The 15,683-nt window shown below is 38.2% G+C and overlaps 1 protein-coding gene across 1 annotated transcript in view; it reads left to right on the top strand.

The window, feature by feature from the left end:
• The window catches only part of PTPRO (protein tyrosine phosphatase receptor type O), a 229,350-nt gene that overhangs the window by 139,422 nt on the left and 74,245 nt on the right, over positions 1–15,683 (top strand). The window contains exons 7-8 of the mRNA XM_060167078.1: positions 684–845; positions 4,877–5,073. Coding sequence (XP_060023061.1) covers positions 684–845; positions 4,877–5,073 — 359 coding nt within the window. The remainder of the gene's footprint in view (positions 1–683; positions 846–4,876; positions 5,074–15,683) is intronic.

Below are 15,683 nucleotides of genomic sequence, written 5' to 3'. Positions count from 1 at the left end.
TGTATCGAGAGGATTATTTCTAAATAGAGATAATTCAATATATTTTAAGACACTTATGGATATGTAATGCTACCACAAAGAACTTGTACAACATTTGTTACTGTTTTTTTAATCCTTTATATCCAAATGAGAACGTTGACTATTGCTATTTTTTCCTAATATTATACTTCTATTTTGTGTATATAACTTCATTGGTTGACAGTATGTAAGAATGCAGTATATATCCATCCCTAGTTTTATTGATTAGTGCACCATATTTTAATTTGGTTATTTAAAACTATTGTAAAAAATAACTTGAACTCTTAGTCACCTTTTTTTTTTTGGGGGGGGGGGTACGCGGGCCTCTCATTGTTGTGGCCTCTCCCGTTGTGGAGCACAGGCTCTGGATACACAGGCTCAGCGGTCATGGCTCACGGGCCCAGCCGCTCCGCGGCATGTGGGATCCTCCCGGACCGGGGCACGAACCCGTGTCCCCTGCGTCGGCAGGCGGACTCTCAACCACTGCGCCACCAGGGAAGCCCTAGTCACCTTTTTTAATAGTAATTTTAGAGGTATAATTCAACTTGACAAAAGGAAGGAGGAAAAATTTTTTAAAATACTTTTTTTTTAATTAATTGACTTCTATAGCCAAGGCTGTTCCAGATATCAATTCATATATATTCTCTTTTTTATCCATGATTTAGAAAACTTTACTGAATATTTGACAGTGGATGAAGAGGCACACGAATTTGTTGCAGAACTGAAGGAGCCTGGGAAATATAAGTTATCTGTTACAACCTTCAGTTCCTCAGGATCTTGTGAAATTCGAAACAGCGAGTCAGCAAAATCACTCAGTTTTTATATCAGTAAGTACCAAAAAGATTATTTTGCACTTACAGAGGAGCTAGAAAAGTGGAACTGGTGAGATTCATGATGTTCAGGCATCGATTATGCATCAAACCTTAGAGACCCTGAGAATTCTTCCAGATCATGAGAGGCCCGGATCCGTGAGATTTTGACAGCAGGAAAATATATGTATGTTTCATAGTAGCAAACCTACCCAGGGATTTAACTTGAGGCTATTTTAAAATTATTGTGGTAATTGAACATTTATTAAACTGACCTTCCACACTAGTGATAACAAAGTCTCCAAGGACGTGGACACATAGTTTGGGAAAGAGGACTCTTGTTCGAGGCCATAATGAAAATTGATATTGTTTTTCTGTGTGAAAAGTCTCATTAGAGTATTAAGCTTACGGAGCTCGAAAGAAAGAGAGATTGAGGTGTAGTGAGACCTAGGTGGTCTCCAAAAGTTAGCACAAGACTGAGCTAGAGCATCATGAATACTCTAATAACAAGTCTTAGGGCATCTTCTACCAATTCCATCAGGGATAATAGCAGAGCAATAACTAGCCTCTAAAAGCTACACAAATAGTGTATGTCTGTAATGTTTTTTGCTAATCTGACTATGCTTACCAGAAGTTGAGAGGCCAAAAACCAGTTTCCTAGCTTATCAGGAGTTAAATGTGCCTCTGACCAGCAGAAAGAAGAACCAGAAGGGAATGGATAAAAACTGAGTTCCGAGAAGGAGGGTCACCATACTCTATCTCCTCCTTCAAAAGCAAATTACCACCTTTCATCAGATGATCCTCAAAAAGATGGACAGGGGAAGGAGGAGGGGGGCAGAGAGAGGAGATCAGTATTTTTGTTTGTTTGCTTTTTAAGGAATTTTGCCTTTTTTTTATTTATTTATGGCTGTGTTGGGTCTTTGTTTCTGTGCGAGGGCTTTCTCTAGTTGCAGCAAGTGGGGGCCACTCCTCATCACGGTGCATGGGCTTCTCACTATCGCGGCCTCTTTTGTTGTGGAGCACAAGCTCCAGACGCGCAGGCTCAGTAGTTGTGGCTCACGGGCCTAGTTGCTCCGCGGCATGTGGGATCCTCCCAGACCAGGGCTTGAACCCGCGTTCCCTGCATTAGCAGGCAGACTCTCAACCACTGCGCCACCAGGGAAGCCCGAGATCAGTTTACTTAGCAGCTTAAAAATGTTGAAAATATCCCATACAACAATTTTACTTAAGAAACCAAAAATGTCACCACTGGTGAAAAGGCTTGAAATATCCACTGAACGTGCAGAAAAAATATCTGTGATGGCCTTGCATGTCTTTCAGTTATGGGCAATCTTTGATGTGACATCACTTGAGAATGAGAGCAAAGTTTAGTATCCAGTTCTTCCCATGAGGCTAAATATGTTTCATTAACCCAGGGATTTCCTTGTCTGCCAGCAGAGATCCACTGCAAGTTACAGGAAAACTCCCACAACTCTTCTGGCCATTAGCTCTTCCCTTCTCTGTATTTCTACTGTGTATCATAGTGCACAAGACAAAATACAGAGCTTCTCTGAGTGTGGTATTTTTCTAGATGTATTTTATTTGTGTACATCCTGCTTCTCATACCAAATTACAAAACCCTAGGCTGGGGTTAAACTCTTTGCTTATTTGTTAATTCTGTTGCACATTCGACAAATATTTACTGAACCATTTTACAGTGTCAAGCACTCTGCCCTGTTCCTAGAGTATCCAGTTGACCAGAGCTGCTGAGAATGTGTCAGAATTGCTCAAACATATGATTATTTCAAAAAGATGCATATTAATGTTCATCTAGGAAAATATAGGGCACTAGAAATTTTGCTATTTCTCTGCCAATAAAAATCTTTTTAGAGCTTCAGATATGATGTTCTGTGGTAATGAGTTATTCAGGTGTACTCTGTATATGCCTTTGATTTTAAAAGGATACTGGGGGCTTCCCTGGTGGCGCAGTGGTTGAGAGTCCGTCTGCCGATGCAGGGGACACGGGTTCGTGCCCCGGTCCGGGAAGATCCCACATGCTGCGGAGCGGCTGGGCCTGTGAGCCATGGCCGCTGAGCCTGCGCGTCCGGAGCCTGTGCTCCGCAACGGGAGAGGCCACAGCGGTGAGAGGCCCGCGTACCGCAAATAAATAAATAAATAAATAAATAAAAGGATACTGAATTTGTGTAGTTTTGAAGGTTTTACTCAGAGATAAAAATTAAGGTAGAAATTTACATTAGTCTCCCAATAGCCTCATGAAGGGAATATTTCTCTTATCCCCATTTGTCACTTGAAAAAAAATACTGAGTCACAGAAAGTTTAGCAAATTGGTGTCAGAAGAAGAATTAGATTCTAGAAATATTTAATAGCAAAGTCCATTTCCATGGAGCCTGCAGTGACCTATTATCTTGGGTTGATTATCGGGTCAGTCCTAATGTAAAGACATTAAGTGAGTGAATTCATTTTGCCTCCCCCCACCTTCTCTCTCCATGCCCCCACTACCCCAGTAATCATCATAACAGTAATAACACTTCACATTTAGATAGTTCTCTAACACATTATAATCTCATTTGATCCCATCGACAGTCCTGTGAAGTAGACTAATCAGAGAGTATCATGATAAGTTATCACAAAGCCCCAACCCAGGAGACAGGAGTTCTAGGTTGGTTCCCAAACATTACTAGCTCTGTGACATTGGGAAGTTCATTCACATCTCTGGCCTCCAGTTTCCTCATCAGTAAAACAAAGCATTGAAAATCTAAAGTCCTTTTCAATCCTAACATTCTATGATTTGTCCATTTGACAGATGCAATAACTGAGATTCAGAGTAGTTAAGTCATTTGCCCAAGCTTGCATTGCTAATAATGAGCAAAACTGAGTTTGGGGCCAACCTTCCTATCTCCAGACCCATGCTTTTCACTCTTTCATAGTGATCCAGGAAGTTTTAAGCAGGGGTTAAGAGCATGGATTTTGGAACCAGACTTCCTATGCCTGAATCCCAGCTCTACTTGTGCTATCTCTGCCTCGATTTCCTCATCTGAAAGTGAAATCAATCCTAGTACTTATCTCATAGGTTAGTTAAGAAAATTAAAGGATTAAAATATGTAAACACATATAAACTTAAAACAGAGCCTGGCACGCAGCGAGTCCTACCACTCTTTGCCATCATCATTATTATTATCATTTTTATTGTTGCTTTTTCCCTTATCCAATTAACCATGAGCCTGGGACTGCCCTTCCCAACAGAGCCGCTTTCTCCTTCCCCTCTCCCGGGCTCAGGAATACAGCTTCCCATGAGGGAACTGAGAAATGTACACTAAGCAAATAAAAGAAGTTGCACATTTGCATTTTAACAATGCCTTTCAGGAGATAATAATCACCTTAACATTTCTTGGGTCCTCATGATGTGTCAGGCACTGTGCTAATAACCACTTTGGAAATTTAAGAGAACGAAGCTAATGGCGGGCACTTTCAGGGAGATATTTTATAATGAGGAGCCCACCGTGTCCTCAAATTATCAGCCAGGTTTCCGCCAGCTTCTATAATTGAGCCCGTCTGTTGCCTGTTTCTTCTCTAAGGTAGTCACACCCTGCCTCTTTGATCCTGCTGTCACCAAATTAAAAATTTTCCCATGATTGTAGTAGAGGCTAATTTGAATCTCAACATAATTATTTCTAGAGACTGAAGATCCTAACAGCAAAGGAATTATAAATACTCATGAAATGCCACACTGCCACACATACTGTTTGTTAAAAGAGAAGTAAATTCTCTCTGGTGAAGAATTTACCAGAATAATCTCAGAGGCACGTAACAACTGAAGTGGAGCTTCTGTCTCTCAGTAGAATTGGTTTGGTGGCTACTGCCAGGACGTTGCTTAGGTCAAAGGGGAGGTCACCCAGTGGAGACTGTAGCTAAGCAGAGAATGTAAAGACCTACCAGCCTGGCTGCCAGTATTACTTGGAGTATCTCTGTAAGGACAAAAGGGAAACAACACGATTTTTAGAACTAGAATCTCGTACCTCAACCAGCTCAGCGTCTGATTTGATGTCCAGGTCCTTCAGGAGAGTGGATCGAAGAACTCACTGAGAAGCCCCAGCATGTGAGTGTCCACGTTCTAAGCTCAACCACTGCCTTGATGTCCTGGACGTCTTCCCAAGAAAACTACAACAGCACCATCGTGTCTGTGGTGTCACTCACCTGCCAGAAACAAAAGGAGAGCCAGAGGCTGGAAAAGCAGTACTGTACTCAGGTAAAGGAATTGGAAGGGCAGACTGGCTCACTCACCTCCTGCAGCCCAGCCTCGCGGGGGACACAAGGGGGCCGCCAATGGCAAGAAGCTGTGCTGAGGTCTCCCAGGTGCGTCTCTGGCAGTGTTACCAAGAGTGGGGGAGGAGCTAGGAAATCAATGCGCGAGGCTCTTCGATCACAGTCGCCTTCCTTTTCCCTCTTAGAACTACCATCTTCCTTTTACTTAATTCCTCATTCAAGAGAATATACTGCACATCTACGATGTGCCGGGTCTTGCTTTGGCTGAGTTTATAATCTAGTGAGAACAATGGTAAGTGAACATATAATTACTGCAGAGTATAAAATAAGTCCTAGGCTAAAAGTAAATGATTGAGAGGCCATACGAGCTCGCAGAAAGAAGGGCATGAATAAATATGGATTGGGGCAAGAGGATTTGGAAACTGCTCAGAACTTCCCCCAGGGGAGGAGATTACGAAGCAGAAGGTTTGGGGGAGGTTTTATTTGCTTGTTTTATTTTTTTCCCATTGTTTCTTGTTATTTTAACTGTAAAATAAGGCATGCTCACTGAAAAAATAGTTCAAAAATTTAAAGTACATAAAGTGAAAACTACCCCCTCACTAATCATAACTGAAGAGTTTTGAAGGATAAATAGGCGTTAGCTGAGCACAAGTGGGGGGGGGGGTGGGAGGGGCAAGTGGAAACACTTGGGAATCAGTAGTTCTGGGCGTGGCTATGGAATGAACACCACTCCTGATCTTCAGTCCTGAATGAAACCACCAGCCTGGGTCCCGGAGCAGACTTTGCTCTCAGATGCCCTAAATACCCACAGGAATCCTGGAGCCCAGTCCTGTTTTCCTAAAACCTGGATTTATTCTTTTCATAAGATCAAAGGTACTGATTCTTGGTGTCTTACAAACACAGTATTTTCTTGCCTAAAGGAAAAAAATTAAACTTTCGATTTGTGTGGAGTACAGTGGAAATATAATACGCAGTCAAAAAAGATGTTTGCTGTGTGAAAGCTATTTAGAGTGTTTCCATTTATCCCATGAAAATTAGGCATTTAGCGTAATTCAAAGGGTGAAAAATTTTTAATTAATAAGATGAATTCAGGAATCACGGCCTTTGGAGCTCTTGAAAGCCTTAGAGGGCTGAGATAAGCCCAACTTGAAGGTGAGGCTATCTCTCGGCTTGAATTAATGAGTAAATACGCTAAACAGTTCAGCTAGTAATCACAGCTCACTGAGAAGCTTATTAGCTTCCTTCCCTGAAGGTATGCAGCATGGCTGACTCTGCATTAATAGAAAATGTGTCCTGCCTGCAGGACATGACCTAGAACTTGACTGCTCTCAGGTGTGGTTTTTCTTGTCCCACCTAATGTGTAAGTTACGTATGTTAACATAGAAGCCAAAGGCTAAAAGTATAAATAGATATTGTAAATTATAAATGAACCAGAAAAGGCTGGTCTAAGTGCACTTTTTTTTTTTTTTTTTTTTTTGCGGTACGCGGGCCTCTCACTGTTGTGGCCTCTCCCGTTGCGGAGCACAGGCTCCGGACGCGCAGGCTCAGCGGCCATGGCTCACGGGCCCAGCCGCTCCGCGGCATGTGGGATCTTCCTGAACCGGGAGCGCGAACCCGTGTCCCCTGTACTGGCAGGCGGACTCTCAACCGCTGCGCCACCTGGGAAGCCCCTAAGTACACTTTGACAATGGCTTCTTGAAATGTAGACGTGAAGCTGTTAAGGATTATAGGCAAGGAGGCCAGTATTTGAAGTGGAGGGTGGAAACTAGACCACTAGTGCTAGGCATTATCTCAATTACTGCAAGATTGTGTTATTATTACATCATCATCATTATACACACACACACACACACACACACACACACATTTTCAAAGAAGGAAACATCAGTGCAAAAATCTCAAAAATTGGCCTAGATCCATGTACCCATTAATCAAAGGAATCCAGAAGACATTCTCGCCAGGATTGGTCTGACTTAGGTTATTTCTTGAAGCAAGCATTATCCAGAAAGAAAAAAATAATAACGTTTCTTTAGTTCTACAGTCAGTGGTACGGTGCTATGTTAAATAGAAAATTCAAAACGCAGCTCAAAAAGAAGAGTGATTCCAAAGCCAAACACAGATGAATAATTAATCACAATGTTTCACTCCCTTATACTTTCATTCTCCTTACTTTTCCTCTACCATCATCTCATCACCTGTACCACAGGATCATTGCTGTACCGATTACCTAGATCGTTCATGAGATTCGCCGCTATTGCCCCTGATCCTTCCCACAGCTTGATTGATTTCTGTGTTCTATAGCGGGTCCTGTGTGAGATGCTAGAAATAAGAACAAATTTGATTTGAACCTTGACTTCATGAAGCTTAGAGTCTGGCCTTCCGTGTAGGTACATTGGTACCCCTTAATTTGAATTTGTCCTCATTATATATATGTTCTTCCTGTCTGGTTTCTGTTTTGTGTGTGAGTTTATAAGCAAATGTTCGTGGAGAAGGGAGTTTTGTGATGTAACCCTTCTAACAACCATTGTAGTGCTATTCATTAATAAACCTACGTTGATATGTTAAACGTAAAGCCAGTGCTCAATGTTTTATATGAAGGACCCAGTCAATTCTTTGAAGTAAGTGTGCTTCTGGCATTTTCTCCAAAGTCTCACACACAGTCGTGAACTTCAGAATTAAGAAGCATCATGTAATATATGGATACGCATTTATTTTTATATGTGATCTGCTTGGTCCATAAAAGTTCGGTGACAGTTTATAGGAATGTATAATAACTAAGTGACTAAATCAGAAAGAAAGACCAATCGATCTACTGGCTTTACGAAAGAGGAAATGATAGAGCTAAGAGGCCGAATATTTAAAAGACCTGCCCAAAGTCACACAACTGATTAGTATCAGAGCTGAGACCCCAGCTCAAGTGATCTGACTTCCAGGCGAGTGTTGTTTCTGGCGGATTGCAGGTGATATACTAGGGGAAGGTCGCCCTCACCGCTCATCCTGATAGAGTCAAGAGTACTGACTAAAAGCATAGACTCTAGAATTAAACAGACTTGGGTTTCAGACCTGATTTTAACAGCTTCCAGCTCTGAGTCCCTTTCTTTATAAATCTTAGCGTCTTAATCTGTAATGTAAGGAGAAGCATAACCTACCTCATAGAGTTGTAACAAAGATAAAAGGACTTGATGCTTAATGCAATGTCTGGAACATAGTAATGTGCATCAGATTGTTAACTTTTATTATTATGCAAACCTAACTGAATACTTTTTGTATCAAGGCAAGAAGATATAGAGGTTCTAGAGGTTCTCTGTAGAAAGCAGAGTAACTGTAATAAATGTACAGAAAGGGCTAATGGAAAGAGGATCACCTAGTATAGAAATAAGACCATTTCAGACTGAAAGGAACTCTCACCATCATCTAGTTTAACCTCGTTATTTAACAGTCTGTCAAATATTTCCTATGTTCTGTGGTACATCTTTCCTTCTATTTCTTCAGCTGAGGAGGGATAGGACTGGTGCCTAGCTGGAGGTATATTAGGCTGAACCGAATTCTCTGGAATGGAGACTAAGCCAGTCAGAAATGAGAGAGAGAAAATATTGGATTGCAAAGATGGGGTGAAAATGAGGGGAGGAGTGTGGAGTAATCTTCTAGAGAATAAAGCACATGTTATTTAGTAAGTAGCATACAGGAGCATTTCCCCTTCCCACCTCCAGTCCACCTCTAAATAAGTCCAGGATAAATAAAAAAGGTATGAAGGAATAGAAGTGATATAGGTAGCTCAGCAAATATTCAAAACTTAGGGGGAAATTAGTTTATAATTTGTCACCAAGGTCTTGTGCAATATCATTTGCCTTCTCATGTTTTTAGTAGTGTAATATATATACACATTGTTGGTTCTTATTTTTTTTAAAGGCAGTGTAATTTTCCTAAGATGAACTTATTATGAGAGTATATTTAAGTGGTTATGATTCCAGGAAGTCATTTGAATAATTAAAATCAACAACTGCCTAAAATATTATCAAACCAAAGAAACTTTAACCTCATCCTGAAACAATCTACACTCTGTGTTATTCTAAATATTCTAAATGAGTGATTAATGAGCAAGGTTCGATTTGCAGGTATGTTCACATGTCTACAATGTTTGTGAAGTTTAAAAGAAAAGTTTGGAGTAATGTCGATAATATAATACCTATATGGTTCAATATCATATTATTTGTGTATATATGTATCAAGGAGGGCTTAGAAGATTGCCTGCCAAGAAGTGGGAAATGGTGAGAGGAGGACAGAAAGACTTCCAATTGACTTCATTTGCTCTTCTATGGTGTGAGCAATTTTTACAATGATCATTATTAGTTTTATTACTTAAAAATACATTCTAAAGAGATAAAACAGTACTGCTGGCTCTGCAAAACATGTGTTCTTATGTGTAGTTTGTCTCTTCAGGAAGTGCTCTATTAGATGAGATGTCAAACTCTGTTTAGATGGCTTCCAGGAGAATCAAAATTCTAAAACATGGGCAAGAAATACTGACATGAGTGTAAATAGGAAAGAAAAGGTGGAAATGCTCATTTATTAACTCAGTTTAATCTTATTTTGATCAAGTTATTGGAAAAGAAACTTTGGTGTGCTCTTTCCTTACTTACATGTAGAACAAGTTGTACCAATTCAAATTATACAATTTCTACTGTGTAGAATCATTGTTTAGTATTGAAAAAGCTTAAAATTTATATCATATAACCATAACTATGTTTTTATAGTTTTATATAACATGTTTTATATATATATTTTATATATATGTTTATATATATGTTTTATATATATGTTTATATATATATGTTTTATATAAAATGTTTTATATAATATTTATATCATATAAACATAAGTATGTTTATTCTTAAACTCATGATGAGACACAAAAAACTTACAGCATAGGTAAATTGTCAACAATATTCTTCTTCATTGATTCATGCTCCTTTCTGTAGCAATTTTACAATTTTAGGTACTCGAGATGCCAAAAAGTTAATGAGTAGTAAGAGTTAACTTTATTGATACTCTAGTTTAAGGATCCTAACACTCTACTAGCTATGTTACCTATAGTTTATCAATGAGGAAGTCAAGGTAAGAATTATAAAGAGATTAAAAATTACAAATAAATTCCCATGCTTACAAGGTGTGGAGTCAGGATTTGATCTCAGGCAGTCTAATAGAGAGCCTGTGTTGGTTCCACTAAGCAAAACTGTCTAAAATATCAGAGGCACTAACAGGCAAAGCAGCACATTTTTTAACCTATTAGTTAAACATCAATTCTTATGCATGCCAACATTCAATATTAATAAATACATTTTACTCATCTGTCTGTTCACACTACTTTTCTCTATATGGTATTTTTTCCATAGCTAGAAGATTTTTTAAAAAGGAACAGTAGAAGAGCTCATCTAAATGAGAGATGTTCTCTACAACATTATTTTATTGGGTCACAGTAGCCTTGCAAAGTGCTAACTGCTATTACCTTTTTTTATTGAAGTATAATAGATTCACAGTATTATATTACTTTCAGCTATATAGCATAGTGATTCAATATTTTTTTAACATTTTTATTGGGGTATAATTGCTTTACAATGATGTGTTAGTTTCTGCTTTATAACAAAGTGAATCAACTATACATATATATATATATATATATATGCCCATATCTCCTCCCTCTTGCGTCTCCCTCCCACCCTCCCTATCCCACCCCTCTAGGTGGTCACAAAGCACCAAGCTGATCTCCCTGTGCTATGCAGCTGCTTCCCACTAGCTGTCTGTTTTATATTCAGTAGTATATATAAGTCCATGCCACTCTCTCACTTTGTCCCAGTTTACACTTCCCCCTCCCCATATCCTCAAGTCCATTCTCTACGTCTGTGTCTTTATTCCTGTCCTGCCCCTAGGTTCTTCAGAACAATTTTTTTTTAAGATTCCATATATATGTGTTAGCGTAGGGTATTTGTTTTTCTCTTTCTGACTTACTTCACTCTGTATGACAGACTCTAGGTCCACCCACCTCACTACAAATAACTCAATTTCGTTTCTTTTTATGGCTGAGTAATATTCCATTGTATATATGTGCCACATCTTCTTTATCCATTCATCTATTGATGAACACTTAGGTTGCTCCCATGTCCTGGCTATTTTAAATACAGCTGCAATGAACATTGTGATACATGACTCTTTTTGAATTATGGTTTTCTCAGGATATATGCCCAGTAGTGGGATTGCTGGGTCATATGGTAGTTCTATTTTTAGTTTTTTGAGGAACCTCCATACTGTTCCCCATAGAGGCTGTACCAATTTACATTCCCACCAACAGTGCAAGAGGGTCCCTTTTCTCCACGCCCTCTCCAGCATTTATTGTTTGTAGATTTTTTGATGATGGTCATTATGACCAGTGTGAGGTGATACCTCATTGTAGTTTTGATTTGCATTTCTCTAATGATTAGTGATGTTGAGCATCCTTTCATGTGTTTGTTGGCAATCTGTATATCTTCTTTGGAGAAATGTCTATTTAGATCTCCTGCCCATTTTTTGATTGGGTTGTTTGTTTTTGTGATATTGAGCTGCATGAGCTGCTTGTAAATTTTGGAGATTAATCCTTTGTCAGTTGCTTTGTTTGCAAATATTTTCTCCCAATCTGAGGGTTGTCTTTTCATCTTTTTTATGGTTTCCTTTGCTGTGGAAAAGCTTTTAAGTTTCATTAGATCCCATTTGTTTATTTTTGTTTTTATTTCCGTTTGTCTAGGAGGTGGATCAAAAAGGATCGTGCTGTGATTTATGTCATAGAGTGTTCTGCCTATGCTTTCCTCTAAGAGTTTTATAGTGTCTGGCCTTACATTTAGGCCTTTAATCCATTTTGAGTTTATTTTTGTGTATGATGTTAGGGAGTGTTTAATTTCCTTCTTTTATTCCAGTTTTCCCAGTACCACTTATTGAAGAGGCTGTCTTTTCTCCATTGTATACTCTTGCCTCCTTTATCAAAGACAAGGTGACCATATGTGTGTGAGTTTATCTCGGGGCTTTCTATCCTGTTCCATTGATCTATATTTCTGTTTTTGTGGCAGTACCATACTGTCATGATTATTGTAGCTTTGTAGTATAGTCTGAAGTCAGGGAGTCTGATTCCTCCAGCTCCATTTTTCTTTCTCAAGATTGTTTTGGCTATTAGGGGTCTTTTGTGTTTCCATACAAATTGTGCAATTTTTTGTTCCAGTTCTGTGAAAAATGCCATTGGTAGTTTGATAGGGATTGCGTTGAATCTGTAGATTGCTTTAGGTAGTACAGTTATTTTCACAGTGTTGATTCTTCCAATCCAAGAACATAGTATATCTCTCCATTTGTTTGTATCATCTTTAATTTCTTTCATCAGTGTCTTATAGTTTTCTGCATACAGGTCTTTTGTCTCCTTAGGTAGGTTTATTCCTAAGTATTTTATTTTTTTGGTTGCCATGGTAAATGGGAGTGTTTCCTTAATTTCTCTTTCAGATTTGTCATCATTAGTGTATAGGAATGCAAGAGATTTCTGTGCATTAATTTTGTATCCTGCTACTCTGCCAAATTCATTGATTAGATCTAGTAGTTTTCTGGTAGCATCTTTAGGATTCTCTATGTATAGTATCATGTCATCTGCAAACAGTGACAGTTTTATTTCTACTTTTCCAATTTGGATTCCTTTATTTCTTTTTCTTCTCTGATTGCTGTGGCTAAAACTTCCTAAACTATGTTGAATAATAGTGGTGAGAGTGGGCAACCTTGTCTTGTTCCTGATCTTAGTGGAAATTTTTCAGTTTTTCACCATTGAGGACGATGTTGGCTGTGGGTTTGTCATATGTGGTCTTTCTTATGTTGAGGTAGGTTCCCTCTATGCCTACTTTCTGGAGAGTTTTGATCATAAATCGATGTTGAAATTTGACAAAAGCTTCTTCTACATCTATTGAGATTATCATATGGCTTTTATCCTTCAATTTGTTAATATGGTGTATCACATTGATTGATTTGCATATAATGAAGAATCCTTGCATTCCTGGGATAAACTCCACTTGAACATGGTGTATGATCTGTTTAATGGGCTGTTGGATTCTGTTTACTAGTATTTTGTTCAGGACTTTTGCATCTATGTTCATCAGAGATATTGGCCTATAGTTTTCTTTTTTTGTGACATCTTTATCTGGTTTTGGTATCAGGGTGATAGTGGCCTCGTAGCATGAGTTTGGGAGTGTTCCTCCCTCTGCTATATTTTGGAAGAGTTTGAGAAGGATAAGTGTTAGCTCTTCTCTAAATGTTTGATAGAATCCCCTGTGAAGCCATCTGGTCCTGGGATTTTTTTTGTTGGAAGATTTTTAATCACAGTTTCAATTTCATTGCTTGTGATTGGTCTGTTTATATTTTCTATTTCTTCCTGGTTCAGTCTCGGAAGGTTGTGCTTTTCTAAGAATTTGTCCATTTCTTCCAGGTTGTCCATTTTATTGGCATATAGTAACTTGTAGTAATCTCTCATGATCCTTTGTATTTCTGCAGTGTCAGTTGTTACTTCTCCTTTTTCATTTCTAATTCTGTTCATTTGAGTCTTCTTCCTTTTTTCTGGATGAGTCTGGCTAATGGTTTATCAATTTTGCTTATCCTCTCAAAGAACCAGCTTTTAGTTTTATTGATCTTTGCTATTGTTTCTTTCATTTCCTTTACATTTATTTCTGATCTGATCTTTATGATTTCTTTCCTTCTGCTAACTTTGGAGTTTTTTTTTTCTTCTTTCTCTAATTGCTTTAGGTCTAAGGTTAGGTTGTTTATTTGAGTTGTTTCTTGAGGTATGATTGTATTGTTGTATACTTCCCTCTTAGAACTGCTTTTGCTGCTTCCCATAGGTTTTGGGTCATTGTCATCTGTTTCTAGGTATTTTTTTATTTCTTCAGTGATCTGTTGGTTAGTTAGTAGTGTATTGTTTAGCCTCCATGTTTGTATTTTTTACAGTTTGTTTCCTGTAACACAACCATAGTGTTGTGGTCAGAAAAGATACTTGATACGATTTCAATTTTCTTAAATTTACCAAGGCTTGATTTGTGACCCAAGATATGGCCTATCTTGGAGAAGTTCCATGAGCACTTGACAAGAAAGTGTATTCTGTTGTTTTTGGATGGAATGTCCTATAAATATCAATTAAGTCCACCTTGTTTAATGTGTCATTTAAAGGTTGTGTTTCCTTATTTACTTTCATTTTGTATGATCTGTCCATTGGTGAAAGTGGGGTGTTAAAGTCCCCTACTATGATTGTCTTACTGTCGATTGCCCATATTATGGCTGTTAGCATTTGCCTTATGTATTGAGGTGTTCCTGTGTTGGGTGCATAAATATTTACAATTGTTATAGCTTCTTCTTGGATTTATCCCACGATCATTATATGGTGTCCTTCTTTGTCTCTTGTAATAGCCTTTATTTTAAAGTCTATTTTGTCTGATATGAGAATTGCCACTCCAGCTTTCTTTTGATTTCCATTTGCACAGAATATCTTTTTCCATCCCCTTACTTTCAGTCTGTATATGTCCCTAGGTCTGAAGAGGGTCTCTTGTAGACAGCGTATGTACAGGTCTTGCTTTTGTATCCGTTCATCCAGTCTATGTTTTTTGGTTGGAGCTTTTAATCCATTTACATTTAAGGTAATTATCGATATGTATGTTCCTATTACTATTTTCTTAATTGTTTTGTTTGTTATTGTAGGTCTTTTTCTTCTCTTGTGTTTCCTGCCTAGAGAAATTCCTTTAGCATTTGTTGTAAAGCTGGTTTGGTGGTGCTGAATTCTCTTAACTTTTGCATATTTGTAAAGATTTTTAATTTCTCTGTCGAATCTGAATGAGATCCTTGCTGGGTAGAGTAATCTTGGTTGTAGGTTTTTCTCTTTCATCACTTTAAATATGTCCTGCGACTCCCTTCTGGCTTGCAGAGTTTCTGCTGAAAAATCAGTTGTTAACCTTATGGGGATTCCCTTGTATGTTATTTGTTGCTTTTCCCTTACTGCTTTCAATATTTTTTCTTTGTTTTTAATTTTTGATAGTTTGATTCATATGTGTTTCAGCGTTTCTCTTTGGGTTTATCCTGTATGGTACTCTCTGTGCTTCCTGGACTTGATTGACTATTTCCTTTCCCATATTAGGGAAGTTTTCCACTATAATCTATTCAAATATTTTCTAAGACCCTTTCTTTTTCTCTTCTTCTTCTGGGACCCTTATAATTCAAAAATGTTGGTGTGTTTAAGGTTGTCCCAGAGAGCTCTCTGACTGTCCTCAATTCTTTTCATTCTTTTTTCTTTATTCTGCTCCCTGGCAGTTATTTCCACCATTTTTTCTTCCAGCTCACTCATCTGTTCTTCTGCCTCAGTTATTCTGTTATTGATTCCTTCTAGAGTATTTTTAATATCAGTAATTTTGTCATTCATCACTGTTTATTTGCTCTTTAGTTCTTCTAGATCCTTTTTAAATGTTTCTTGTATTTTCTCCATTCTGTTTCTGAGATTTTGGATCATCTTTACTATCATTACTCTGAATTCATTTTCAGGTAGCTTACCTATTTCAT

This window comes from Lagenorhynchus albirostris, chromosome 11 (genome assembly GCF_949774975.1).
Source record: "Lagenorhynchus albirostris chromosome 11, mLagAlb1.1, whole genome shotgun sequence".
NCBI classification, from domain to species: domain Eukaryota; kingdom Metazoa; phylum Chordata; class Mammalia; order Artiodactyla; family Delphinidae; genus Lagenorhynchus; species Lagenorhynchus albirostris.
This window is presented reverse-complemented; position numbering and strand designations above follow the sequence as displayed.